Raw genomic sequence first — 13,961 nt, forward strand, 5'->3', positions numbered from 1 at the left:
AAAGCTTTTCATGTTATTCTTTTTGCATAAAATTTCTTTGTTGTTTTCCTTTTTGTTATTTAGCGAAAACTCTATTTTTGTTCTGCTAAAAATTTATTATTGGCAGAAAACTTAGTAGTAGCTTGTTTCCTTTGTAGTTGATCTTTGCATTGAGTTGTGTTGTTTTCTTTGGTTTAGTTTTGGTTTTCATTGTGTGTTATATTGATTGTTTATTTACTAAGTTTTACTTGTTATTATTCTTTTTCTGTGATGGTATGCTTATTTGTGTCTTGTTGTTTCGATAAAGTATCCGGAGTGTGAGGCTTGTTACTACGAGTCATTCGAGTTCGAAGATCGTCACCAAGGCAAGTCTTTGATCATGAATTTTATTACCTATGTTTTTATTGCATTAGTTGATATCCTCTCCCACAGTGCATGCAAGTAGGTGAATTTAAGTTATGTTCTTGAGTAGTACCATGTGGTAGGACAAACCCAAATCCCCATGTCACCAATGCCCGGGACTTTGTGGTCATTATGATATGCTTCGTAGACGGGGTTGGTAGAGAGAATTACATGGGGGTTGTGAGAGTTAAGATGGTGGCAACCCCAAGACTTCAATATGTTCAAGACAGACTTCAATTCACTACTGGGTGGAGGATGGATGGACGGGCACCCTGGAGTGCCCAGTGGTTAACCCAGGGAAGCATGGAGAAGCGTCATGACATCGTGCCGAAAGCTTCACCCAACCACGAAGAGACAAACGGATATACCTTGACCGGAAGCTTACCTGTGCAGCCACAAGTCACTATGGGCTCTAGCTTGGTTGAACCTAGGCGTGACTCTCGATGGACGGTGCCAGCTGATGTAGAAGAACGATAGGAAATGGATGGGTACCGGCAGTGTCCCAGAGGAACTCTACGGAAGACTTTGTTTCATTCGTCCCATCTTCAAACACCATGCAGTGCAAGGACATAAAGGAGGGAATGATTCTTGCGGGTAAAGTGCACAAGACTCTGCAGAGTGGAAATCTAATCGATTAGTCGTGTCCCCGGTTACGGACAACTGAGCCTTTGGAATTGCATTTATTCGGAACTCTCAACACCAAACATAATTAATTAATGGTCGGGTTATTAATGATTTTGGGTATGATACATTGGTTGGGGGGAACTATCTCAATAACAACGAATATTTTGTAGTATTTGTAAGCAAGTCCTTTTGTTATAGGGAAAAATTTGTTTTTCGCAAAAAAAACTTAAACTTATAGCCCCACAGCCAAAATTGCATATAGTGATAGTATTTTATTATTGTTCTCTCTCAATGACTTGCCGGCATATCCAAAATGCTGATCTAAACAGCTGCAACGTCTTATGTTGCAGAGGATTATTCCGACTAGGAGTGAGGCTACGATCCACGCTCAGTGATTGCCCTTTGGAGTCGGATGGACTCGCTTATCGTCTACGCTTCCGCATTAGATTTTTCTCATGAGTTGGCCTTCGGCCGAATTTATTATGATGTAATAAAGACTCTATATGAGATTCGTGTAATAAATCAGGTGTGATTGAACTTTGATATTTTCATCGATGTACTGTGTGTGCCAGCATGATCTTGGGATGGTACAGATACACAGAGACTTGACCATTTTTGGGTCGGGTTGCTACAGATAAGCATGATTGCAATGTTGTTAGTTTTCTTTCTATGAATATCCATGATGCTAATGATATGCAAAGCCATAAGCTTGGGGATGCTTTATTTGATGAAGATTATATTTTTAGTTCCCCAAGTTTTGATGAGCAAATTTATTATGATGATAGCATGCCTCCTATTTATGATGATTACAATAATGAAAGTGGGTTTGGAAGAGTGTAAACACTAGGTTGTAATGATCCCACTATTTTGGAGAGTGTTGAATCTTATTGTAGTAATTATGGAAGTGGATTGGGAGAGTTCATGACTTTATTTAATGATGATTCCACTATTTCAGAAGAGGTGTCAATTGATTATGACAAAAAAGTTGTTATCTTTGATGATTATGGTGATGACATGTGTGCTATAAAGAATAATGATAACCATGAAACTTGTCATCATGATTTTAATATTCAATTTGGTTATATCAATCAACTATCTCATGATAGTTATTTTGTTGAGTTTGCTCCCACTATTATTGAGGAGAAGAAATTTGCATATGTGGAGAGTAATAAAAATTGTATGTTTATGCATCATGAAAGGAATGCTTTATGTGATAGTTATATTGTTGAATTCATTTAGGATGCTACTGGAAATTATTATGAGAGAGGAACATGTGCTTTTACATATCTCAATAATATCAAGTTCCCTCTCTATGTGTTGAAAGTTTTGAAGTATTGCTTGTTTTGCCTTCCTATGCTAGTTGATTCTTGCTCCCATAAGTTGTTTGCTCACAAAATCCCTATGCATAGGAAGTGGGTTAGGCTTAAATGTGCTAGTCATATGCTTCATGATGCTTCGGTTATGTTTCAATTATTTAGTTTTATGTGAGCATCATTGAAACCATCATGCCTAGCTAAAAAGGCATTAAAGAAAAGCGCTTTTTGTGGGACGACCCAATATTTACCCCTACTATTTTTGTGTGTTCACATGATTAAGCTATTGTACTAATAATGTTTTATAACTTTTGTTTCACTAATGTGCCAAGTAAAGCCTTTGGAATAGCATGGATACTTGTTTATTTGGTTCTGTGCAAAAACAGAAAGTTTAGCGTCCATGCATGAATTTTGGTTAATTACTGGAGAGTAAAAAAATCTGAATTTTTCACACAGTACTTCTATGCAAAAAAAAATAAGTTTTCCCAATTTTTCAGAATTTTTTGAGCCACAGAAGCATGGTGTTTGTTCAGATCATGATAGACTGTTCTGTTTTTGATAGATTCTATTTTCAATGCATAGTTTGCTTGTTTTATAGTTTCTGTATCTTACATTGGTCAATATAAATTTTAGAAATGATAGGGTACAGTAGGAATTGTGTGATAAATTATGAATCTTGTCTTGACAGTACCAAAGTGAATGGTTTGCTCTTTATCATACTAACCTATCTCACGAAGTTCCGTTAAGTTTTGTGTTATTGAAGTTTTCAAGTTTTGGGTGAGATATCAATATGAGGAGAATAAGGAGTGGCAAGACCCTAAGCTTGGGTATGGCCAACGCACCCCAAGTTAATATTCAAGGAAGACCCAAACGTCCAAGCTTGGGGATTCCCCAGAAGGCATCCCCTCTTTCGTCTTCAACATTATCGGTAACCTCACTTGGAGATATATTTTTGTTCGTCACATAATATGTGTTTTTCTTGGAGCGTCATTTTATTTTATTAGGATTTTCTTGCTGTTATTTAGGATAACTTTTATATTTTTTCTTCAATAAAAATGTCAAGTATAGCCTTTACCATGCTTGTTTGTAAGTTTATAGGTTGTTGTTTTGAAAACAGAAAGTTTGTTGTTATGTCTTGAATATCCTGAATAGTCAGAACATGATAAAATCTTGAAATGTTTACACGGTGAGCTATGATAAATTTTGTATAGTGTGGTATTTTTCGGAAACTTTTGTGTTCAAGATGTATGAATATTTCCTCATCCTTTACAGACTGTTCTGTTTAGACAGATTGCTATTATGACTACATTGTTTGCATATGTTTTCTTGTTTAATGATTCTATTTGACGATAAACGTATTAAATATGCAGAGGCATTTAGTATGCAATGTTAAATTATTATTTTAGTAATTTGTTACAGTAGAGAATGCTTACGTTTTGTGTTGATTTATACTAACTTGTCTCACAAGTTCTTGTTGAGTTTTGTGTGGATGAAGTTTCTTAAGATTTAGGGAAATTGTGATATTAGAGGAATTAAGGAGATACAAGAGCTCAATCTTGGGGATGCCCAAGGCATATCAAGTTAATATTCCAAGAAGTATCAAGCATCTAAGCTTGGCCTTTCTTCTTCAACAATTATCGGTTAGTTTTGGTTGAGCCTAAGTTTTTACTTGTTCACATGATATGTGCTATTCTTGGAGTGTATTTTTATTTTTGTTTGTTGTTTGAATAAAATACTTAGACCTGAAAGTTTTAAATGAGAGAGAGTCCTCACATAGCTACTTAATTATTTAACTACTCATTTGATCTTCACTTATATCTTTTGGAGTAAATTGTTGAATTAATCGAATATCATAAATTTAAAATTAAATGTGCTTCGTATGCTTGTCTCATGCCTAGTAGTAGTTTCACATTGGGTTTAGAAAGTAAAACCCATTGAAGTTTGACAATCACAATATTGGTCATACAAGCAGGTCATGAATGATTAGTATATGGAAGAGAAATTTCACATCAAATATATTATCTTGGACATCTTTTATGATTGTGAATACCCATTAATTATTTTCAAACTTGAGCAAATTAGTTGAAGTTGGACAAGGAAGACAATATAATGAGTTATGGTTGGGTATATTTGCATCAAAATTATATTGTTATGGATCCTCCAACATGAGGTGCTTGTTTAAAATCTTTTGCTAGCCAAAATTTCTGTACTAAACGGGAATACTACTTGTGCACCCAAAATATTTAAGCCAAGTTTCTTCTATGAGTGTCCACCATACCTACCTATATACGGTACTACCCTGCCATTCCAAGTAAATTTGTGTGTCCATCTCTAAAACCTTCAAATAAACATCTATTTTGTGTGCCCGTACTGCTCATGGAGCGGCGAGGTGATCAATATCTTCCATGCTAAGCGGATTATTCTCATGATGGGTGTTTATTCACTTGTCCTTGCATGAGAGAGGCTGGTATAAGGGATGCCCAATCCCGTCAATCAAAAAGAGAGAGAGAGAAAAAGAAAATATATAATAAAATAAACTCCCCCTGGAAAGTTGATTGTTTGGAGGGTACCCGTGAATTCGGCTAGCCATGGCTTGTGTTTGAATGGTTGAGGCGGAGTAAACTTTTCATTCCCACATGGGAACCACCAATAATGTGTTTAGCATGGAAGATATTGAATACCTTAGTCTTGACGTTGACAGGAAAAGCACACCACTCAAATTGTATTCATCTCTGTTTTAAGCAATGAGCTCTAGCACCTCTACAAATCTATAATTCCCTCTATGAAGGGCTTATCTTTTACTTTTTTTGTTAATTTTTTTGTTGAGTTGTTTTCTTATTCCAACCTATTCTTTAGTTGGCAAGCATCATGTGGTGGGGAAAGGTTCAGACACATATGGTTCAAATATATTTGATCATGAATTATTATAGCTGACAATTATCTCTATGATAAATGAATTGGGAGGTGAAACATTAAGCCCCTATGTTTCTCTATGTTAAATGGATGCCATTTGTTCTAAAAATTTGCTTTCAGTACAAACACTCATAGAAGACTATATGATAACTACGTATGTGGAGCTCTTGCTGAAAATAAGATGCGTTGAAATTGTTTGGTGACTAGGAACATAGGTTGTTAAATTTCAAGGGAATGCATTTTTTGAACCATAACATGTGAATTGATTGCTACTTGATCATGATGAGTTTATGAGCAAGAGTTGTTGTCTATGATGCTAGGAAAATTGATTGAAATTATCATTGATCAAACTTATGCACTATGCTAGCATTCATACTTTATAAATTATTTCTTTTATTATTTACCTACTCGAGGACGAGAAGGAACTAAGCTCGGGGATGCTAATATGTCTCCAATGTATATATAATTTATGAAGTATTCATGCCATGTTTATAATAATTTCATATGGTTTTGGTATGATTTGAATGGAACTAACCCGGACTGTTTTTAGCAGAACTACCGTGGTGTTGTTTTTTGTGCAGAAATAAAAGTTCTCGATGGGCTAAAAAATTATGGTGATTTTTTATGGACCAAAAGAGACCCACGGAGCACCAGAGATGGAACTGGGAGTGGCTGAGGGAGCCACAAGCCAGCCACCCCCCCCCCTAGGGCGCACCCCCCCGAGCTTGTCGGACCCTCGGGCACCCCCCTGACAGATGTCTATCCTTTCTCAAAGACGTTATTGACAAACAAATTGACTTGCTCGAGGGTATAAATTTCATATTGTTAATGGTTCACCTATGGTTGTTTTTTGTTTTGTACTCTAGTTAATCATTAATAAGAATGGTTATGTTCATCATAGTGGTCTAGAAGCTGAGGGTTTAAGCTCCTTTCCCAAAAGAGAAAAAAAATGAGGGCAAAGATATGATCTTTTCGCCTTATGCTCCTGCGCCGACCTCCATTCTAATCTGCTCCCAATGCCTCCCAGGATCCATAAACGCACGAGGCGAGACATCGCCGTGCCCTGAGACCAACGGCTGCCTCGCAGGTTAAATGGGCTACGCCAAGCTTGTGAGAACAGTAGCTTGCTTATCTTTTATGTACTTTCATTTTTTCTGTATTTTTGTCTTCTAATTCTTATTTTTTATTTTTCTTTATATTTATATTTACATTTCTATAAATCCTCTAAAGTATATTTTTAAAATATTTTATTTTTATGAATTTTGCAAACAATGTTCTCTGTATATTGAAGAAATGTTCACGCAGCTCAAAAAAAGAATCTCATTTTTTAATAAAATTTTCATGACACTTAAAAAAAAGTTTACACATAAAGAAAAAAAATGTTCATGACATTTAAAAATATGTTGGTAGCATTGAAAAAAAATGTCCACACGTTTAAAATGTTATCATGACATTTTTTTATATTTTTTATGAATTAATAAATATCCATTGACGCAATGTTTCAAAAAATATTCATGGCATAGAAAAAATAATTGATAACCTTTAAAAAATGTTTGTAGCATCTACAATTTTTGACATGTTTTTAATGTTCATGAAAATTTAAAACATTATTCACAAAATTTTCTTAAAAATATCATAACACATATAAAAAGTTGTTCATAACTATTTAAAAGAATTTTTCATGAAAATATAATATTTGGTTCGTGCAATTTTGGAAAAATGTTCATGACATATTAAAAAAATGTCCGGAACTATTGAAAGAAATGGTCACAACATTTGAGAACTGTTCGAAAAAATGTAAAAGATTATTCAAGATATTTTTCAAAAATGTTCATTACATATTAAAAAATGTTGACTCTCTTTATACAAAAGAAAGTGGGAAAAATAAAACAAAGAAAAAACGAAAACAGAAAAACAAACAGGAAAAGATAAAAAGAAATAAGAGGAAAATCCAATAAAAATGAAAAAAAAATAGAACCAGACAGAAGGTTTCTAAAACCGCTCCTAGGAAGGTTACAAATCTCTCCGATCCGGTATGTAGAAGATTCCTAAAACCGCGTTGGGCCAACCCTGCCGATCCGGTAGGTAGAAGAAGATTCGCAAACCGCTTGTTGGGCCGACGTTAAGCTTGGGGATAGCATTTCAAGTTTTAGCTTGTGCAACGAGTTCTTTTTTCAACTTTATCACTAGTGCCTTTCACAAGGCTATCACCTGACTGTCACACAAACAGAAGAAACTCGAATCAATATTAAGCTACAACCAAGGGTGGCCAACCAGAACCCCGCAGAAATTTACGGCTAACTTTTTCTCGCAGTCCAGTCCCGTGCTCTCTACCACCACTAGTTAACCGCCTTCTTCTCAAGCGCGAACAGGATCTTCTTTTATAGCCTCTCCAGTCCTCGTCTCTCCTCTTTAGCCCACGTACACCCTGCTCCTCTCCTTCCAACACCAACCAATGTTACTACGCCTCCTCGCGCTGATCTTTGCCGCCGTCTTGGCGGCGTCCTCGAGCTCCGTCGATGCCCGTGTCCTTCACCCTATCTTCCTCCCCTTCGGCGACAATGGCCGTCGCCTGATCGGCATCCAGCGCTGCGAAGAATGCTTCGGCATATGTCAAGAGGTACATACATACAGTGAATGAATCTATAACGTGCGTGCTCTGCAGATCAAACATCCTTACGAATACGTTCGCATGTTTGCCATTTGTGCGTGCGTGCAGGTGCACTACAGGACGCTGTGTAGCACGATGGCGACGCTGCCCGGGGTGACGACCCCGCAGCAGCTCCTGGACACGGCCCTGCGGGTGACGGCGGCCAAGTCGGCGATGACGGAGATGCGGCTCGACGAGGCGATGAGGGCAGGCCTGGGCAACACCATCCCGATGATGTCGTCGCTGCAGTCGTGCAGGGACAGCTACGCGTCGCTGACGGACTCGCTGGGGAAGTCGCGGACGACGCTCAAGAAGGGGGGCAGCCGCGACGATCTCATGTCGGAGCTGTCGGCGGCCAGCACCTACTCCACCGACTGCCGGGACATCTTCGGCGAGCGCCCGGAGCTCAAGTCGCCGATACGCGGCGCGCAGCGCCACATCACGCGCCTCGTCAGCAACTGCCTCGACCTGGCTACCGCCATCAGGCAGCCCTGAGCGGTGGACGGTGCTTCCGGTTGACGTTTCTTGGACACCATTTAGATTTTGGCATGTAGTTTTATTCTTTTCCGCATTACGTGTATTATAGTCTAGTGTGTAGATTTGTCATCTAGGATGGTATTGCGTTTCATAGGTAACCTGTGGATAGAGAAAAAATGTCTTTTAGTTGACGCCGGTCTATTCTGTACTCGGAAGTTAGATTTGTCGGAATGGATCTTCTTTTTCGGTTCAGCTTATACATGGCCAAATTCCCCCTTGGAAAGATGCAGCATTTGCAATAGTCTCTGACTCGGTTACGTACAGATTGCAAGCATACTCATGCAACACCAGCCTTCGCGTTGTATATAACTTGTCGGATGAAGGATGAGCCAGAGAGGCAAACAACTTGCGCTTTTGGTTCAGCGTGCGCTCCAAATCTCCTCGGTGAGGAGAGGACTCGCAGCGCTTCCAAATCTCCGTGGTCTGGCACGCCAGGGAGAAGACCAAGAGCCCGGGTCATGCCATCTTGCCCTTGCTCTCTTGTGAAGAATTTCATGCACCTGCTTTGGGGCCGGGTTTCAAGCCAGAGCTGTCGCCACACACCTGCGTTGGGGCCGGGTTCGAGCAGGATCTCTCGTTGCAGTCCCGCATATTTATCTCCCGGAAACGGCTTTGCAGAATTTACAGGTGCGAGCCAGCACAGCACAGCATCTTCACGATTGGATGTCTAAACAGTTAACATGCAAGTCAGGTGTCAACATTAGCCGCATGGAGGATCGCGTTGAGCTCCACACAATAGCCACCAGCTGTTTTTTTGTTTTATTTTCTCCGTCCACCATTCAGAGAAGCCTCGATAGCTTCAACCCAAACTTCAAAAGCAATATTCATGTATGACAAGTGCTCATTTGTCACAAATCAGCTCTATATTTCACTGTGGCAAAAAAGGAAATAAAAACAAATGTGTCACCAAAAATAATAACAATAAATCAATTATGATACAAGTTAACTCGTCCAAAGGAAAAAAAAAACAGTGTTCTTCTTTCTCAAAACTGTACTTGATGTGTAAATTACAGTGACAAGCCACAAAAAAACCTTGCGCGCTACAGCTTTTTGGGAGATGACTTCCATGTTCATTTCCCAATTCATCTATACGCTGTAGCGAGCAAGAACTATGTATTCCAAAAGCCTCACAGCTTCATTGGTGTCTTCCTTTTCTAGTAGCCACACCACAGGAAACTCATATAAGTCTTAGTTCGTATTCACCTGCCATGGTAATGTATCTAACCCACGGAAGCGCCTGGTACCCACTCTTTTCAATGATCTTTAGATAGCGAACCTGTGAAGTACATAATGCCATACTTTTTACTCGAGGTGCCATAGAAAAACATACAATAGTACCTGTGTGATATAACAAACTCGTAACAAAGTTAGTCTCCTCACCTGAATACCCGATACAGTGAAATACGGTATTTCAAATTTCACTCGTATCGGTGCCTTCTTTTCAGGGACTGCTTCTTCCGCGCTTATACTTGGTAGACTAAACTCCGCTCTGCACATATACTCCTAAGAGAGCAAGCAAGTTCATGATATTAGCATACTTCGACTAGCAACACAGGAGCAAATGGATTCATTTGAAATCGGCCATACTCACTTTGCCACCAGGAAATGATTTTACTTTCCAGACCATTGCATCTCTCTCAGGTGCATATGCAGCAGAACCCATTGAAGTTCTTATATTTGGGTTTGTGGCATCTGAAGGAACAGGAACTTCAATTTCAACATTTGTTGCTGTGCTGCAAATGAAGAGGGAAAAAAAACATGACTTTCAAAAGGCACCAGTGTAACACAAGCAAGCCAACTTTTGTTACGGACGCAGCACCTTCTTTCCTTAAATTGACTTCTTGCCTTAATCGTCAATTCTATCCGGCTTCTTGAATGTTTTTCAACCTGGGCTTCCACCCAGATAAGAGGTTTCACCTGAATGGCATAAAAGGTGCGCAGGCACATGAGAATGAGACAAGAAAAACAATGAACTTCAAGTATATATGAAGTCTCTTGTAGTTCTAAAGCACAATCAGGAAGAAAAACCTGAGTGTTGAGCCTGTATGTCATCAGATCAAAAGATCCATCTGGAGGGATGAATGATATCGTCCTGTCATTCTCAAATCTGGCCAATCGCACACACCTTGTAGCAAAATAGAGAATGGTCATGCAGAAGTTCTGGTGTAATAGACTTGATGGGGAAAAGGAAATACTATTGCTTACTGATGAAATTTGATATCATCAAGATCTATTGCCTTCCCTTTAGTTGCTCGCCCCTGAGCCTCCAAAAGAACCTTGTCATTCAACCCGAGTTTGCACTCGGGCATTCCACTGTTTCAAATCAGTATTAGTGGGGTCATGGATGTGTATCTGAATACAAGGAAACATACTAACATAGATAACAAATATATTTAGATGGTACAAAAGCTTGTCATCAGGAAAATAAATAGGAAACAACAAAGTCTAGCAATCTACTCCCTCCGTTCGGAATTACTTGTCACAAAAATGGATAAAAATGGATGTATCTACAACTAAAATACATCTAGATACATTCATTTCTTGGACGAGTAATTCCGAACGGAGGGAGTATAAAGCACTGTCATTTCTGATATACTAATTTCACAATGAGCTTGATATTCCAGTTATGCTTCGCATTTCAAAAGAATCAAGGTTTGAATTGGCAATGTGAAGCAATATCAATGTTCAGAGTGTAAATGATTTGTGCCTGCCTTAAATTTCATTTGTTTTATGGTTGAAGGACCTCTTTGTATGATACAAGACGGATTATATATGATGCATGATGAGTACAGAAAATATCAACCTGACATGTACCAGCGCAGCATACTCTTCTCTCGGTACCAAATTTGGCACATTTCGAAATTTCATTACTGAGAGTGATTATTTAGTAACTTTTGGTATTAACTTGACTTATGATTATCAGGATATAGCATGTCCACCATAACTTGCTTTGTGATTACAAACCAATAGATACCAACTCATAACTGCAAGGTCCACAGTGAAAAGGTAAAGTTTAGGTAAAGTAGGGGATTTCACCAATATCGCTAGTATGCTCATCTTTCAGTACCAGATTTAGAACATCTTCCAGGCTTCCAGCTTTCTTCTTTGATAATGATTACTTAGTAACTTTCGGTATTAACTTGTTTAATGGTCACCACTCACAGCTCAATGCCTCTACCATAACTTGTTTTGTGGTCATTATGGTAGAAACCAATGAAAAGGATAACATTTAATTCAGGTAAACTACAAGGTATCAAGGCCAACAGCACAGTTGTGTACAACATTGTTGCAAATCAGTACACAGGAGGGAACCACGAAGCTTATCGTCAGGTTTCTGAAAACTCGTTCCTGAAGTTTAATCTTAAGTTTTAACTAAGACATGTATTCCTACGTGAGCATGAAAAGCACATGTGTAGCATGTGCTGCCAATATAATAATGATATTTGCGCAGAACACCCTATGGCCCAATGTCAAGCAAAAAATCTGCAATAGTGTGCAAAAGAACATGCACTTACTTCACTTAGGTCATCACTAATTGTTCAACTGTATGATAAATAGAATTCTAAAAGGGCACGGAAATAGGTCCTGAGTGCTTCATTTATCTATGAGACAATGTAAACGATCTTTACTCTTTAGCAAAGTGATCTATATTGAATTAGTCAACACAAACATTTCAGACTATCATACTGCTAATTACCACAAATGATATTGCAAACTCACCTCAAATATGTTCGCATTTTCAGTGCCCCAACAACATCTGATCTCACAATCTGCCCATTGCTATTAACAAGAATGTTAACACTCTCCACTACATCCAAGAACACCTGGAAAAGCAGGGATTCCGTCAAGTACAACCAAAGCCTTTCCGACCACATAAAAAGAGCGAGCAAAGATAAATCAACCTACTTCGTTCTTTTTGTACCGAATCCCCTCACTCCTCCATGAGACAGCATTTGTCACAGCCATCGGTGGTCTCTGTGAGACCTCCATCTTGTATGCATCTGTCTTGATGAACTCGCTTAAAATCTTTGCCTCGGTGTATTGTGGATACCCAAAATCCATCATCTCATCAAGCAACTCATACTACATATAGAAGATACAGAAAAATCATGTGTCGAATCACATCAATTACCAGCAAACTTGAAAACAACTGGCACGTCATGCCCCCCAAACCCAATTCCTATCACAAACAGTTATATACCACGACGACAAAGTTATCTCTGAGTGATTCCTCCTCCAATTCCTCGAAATAGTGCTTGAACACCTACACACACAGAGCGCACAAAGTACATGAACAAATTAGACGCTCAAATTCCCAATGTGCCGCTTGCGAATATGAGGCGGGCATTTATACATCGACAACGCGGTGGAGGAAGAGGAGGATGCTAGCGGCGTTGCAGTTTTGGCGGGAGGCGGTGAGGAGGAAGATATTGTTATGTTGTATGAACATGTAGGTGACGCCCGCGTCGTCGTAGACCACCGGTGAGTACGCCTCCGCATCGCCCTGTCGATCACAACAACTTAGTGCGAAGCCGCGGCAAGGATCCTAATAGCACTGCAATAGAGGCGTTGAGGATTGCGAGGGGGTAGGTTGCTACCTCCTTGTCGAGGAGCTTGGTGAAGAAGCGCTCGGCCTGGACGGCGGTGACGTCGCCGCGGAAGTCGCGCCAGACGAGGACGCGGCCCTTGATGTCCAGCAGGAACAGCGCCGACACCGCGCCGGCCATCGGCGCTAAGCGCGGTGGGATCTCAGTCGCTCGCCGGATCTAGATCGTCCTGCCGACGGACATGTGGGGCGGTAGCCGCGGCCGGGCGAGAGGGGCTCGCCGGATCCCGGCGGTGAGTTGGCGCGGATCGGGGTCGGGGTGGGGGGATCGTGGGGAGTCGGAAATGGAGGGGGTGACGAGGGGGAGGGCAGCCGAGCCGGGCAGGGTCCGGTTGGTTTTCCTCTGTTCCACACTACGCTGCCTGTCTCGGCCGGTATGGTTCTGTATCAGTACGGAGCTGCTGCCTCTTTTGCCTAGTGGGATTTTCTTTTTTGGACAATGCACGACGTTGGAGAGTTTTCCTGCTTTATACTCCCTCAGTCCCAAAATAAATGTCTTGAAATAAATGTCTTCAGCTTAATACGAATTTATACTAAAGCTAGTACAAAATTAAGACACTTATTTTGGGACGGAGGGAGTATTAAATAAAACAACCGCACCAAGCATCCAACCACAACAAGGTTCAAGGTTCACTGGTTCAAAAGAAAAGCAAAGAGAGTGCAATAGCGACCAAACAAGTTAAGTTGGGGGCACAGCAAAACAAATCCCTACAAATAATCGCGCAAAATCACATTTAGATGTTTAAAATAATTCTGAAAAAATTTATGGTTGTTCACAAGACATGTGTCTACAACCCCTAAAAATATCTGATCCAAATTTGAAATACCTATTGAGAAACAAAAATGACAAATCTAGAATGAATAGTGTCAAAAGAAAAGAAAACATGAAGAGTGTCAGAAATGACACTATTCACATACAGATTTGTCTTTTTTGTTT

At 39.7% G+C, this 13,961-nt stretch overlaps 2 protein-coding genes across 2 annotated transcripts; one reads left to right on the forward strand and one right to left on the reverse strand.

Moving 5' to 3' along the window:
• Nucleotides 1-7,637: 7,637 nt before the first annotated feature.
• Nucleotides 7,638-8,617, forward strand: LOC119276622. The gene is made up of 2 exons (XM_037557746.1): nt 7,638-7,851; nt 7,951-8,617. The coding sequence occupies exons 1-2, from the start codon at nt 7,687-7,689 to the stop codon at nt 8,374-8,376; spliced, it is 591 nt and encodes a 196-aa protein (XP_037413643.1). The 5' UTR covers nt 7,638-7,686; the 3' UTR covers nt 8,377-8,617.
• Nucleotides 8,618-9,307: 690 nt separating this feature from the next.
• On the reverse strand, nt 9,308-13,324 carry LOC119276621 (AP-1 complex subunit mu-2-like). Its single transcript, XM_037557745.1, has 11 exons — nt 13,017-13,324; nt 12,773-12,922; nt 12,620-12,682; nt 12,325-12,501; nt 12,139-12,242; nt 10,624-10,731; nt 10,447-10,543; nt 10,238-10,335; nt 10,010-10,151; nt 9,799-9,921; nt 9,308-9,694 (listed from the first exon to the last, which is right to left on the reverse strand). The coding sequence occupies exons 1-11, from the start codon at nt 13,143-13,145 to the stop codon at nt 9,596-9,598; spliced, it is 1,290 nt and encodes a 429-aa protein (XP_037413642.1). The 5' UTR covers nt 13,146-13,324; the 3' UTR covers nt 9,308-9,595.
• Nucleotides 13,325-13,961: the final 637 nt, after the last annotated feature.

The sequence above is a fragment of the Triticum dicoccoides genome, chromosome 3B, assembly GCF_002162155.2.
Source record: "Triticum dicoccoides isolate Atlit2015 ecotype Zavitan chromosome 3B, WEW_v2.0, whole genome shotgun sequence".
NCBI lineage: Eukaryota > Viridiplantae > Streptophyta > Magnoliopsida > Poales > Poaceae > Triticum > Triticum dicoccoides.

Excerpts from the sequence above, each read along its gene's own strand:
- LOC119276622 (XM_037557746.1), top strand. The coding sequence starts at position 7,687 with ATGTTACTACGCCTCCTCGCGCTGATCTTTGCCGCCGTCTTGGCGGCG. Across the intron at positions 7,852-7,950 it reads GCTTCGGCATATGTCAAGAG|GTGCACTACAGGACGCTGTG; the intron begins GTACATACATAC and ends GCGTGCGTGCAG.
- LOC119276621 (XM_037557745.1), bottom strand. The coding sequence starts at position 13,145 with ATGGCCGGCGCGGTGTCGGCGCTGTTCCTGCTGGACATCAAGGGCCGC. Across the intron at positions 12,683-12,772 it reads TCCTCCACCGCGTTGTCGAT|GTGTTCAAGCACTATTTCGA; the intron begins GTATAAATGCCC and ends CTGTGTGTGTAG. Across the intron at positions 12,502-12,619 it reads GAGATAACTTTGTCGTCGTG|TATGAGTTGCTTGATGAGAT; the intron begins GTATATAACTGT and ends TTCTATATGTAG.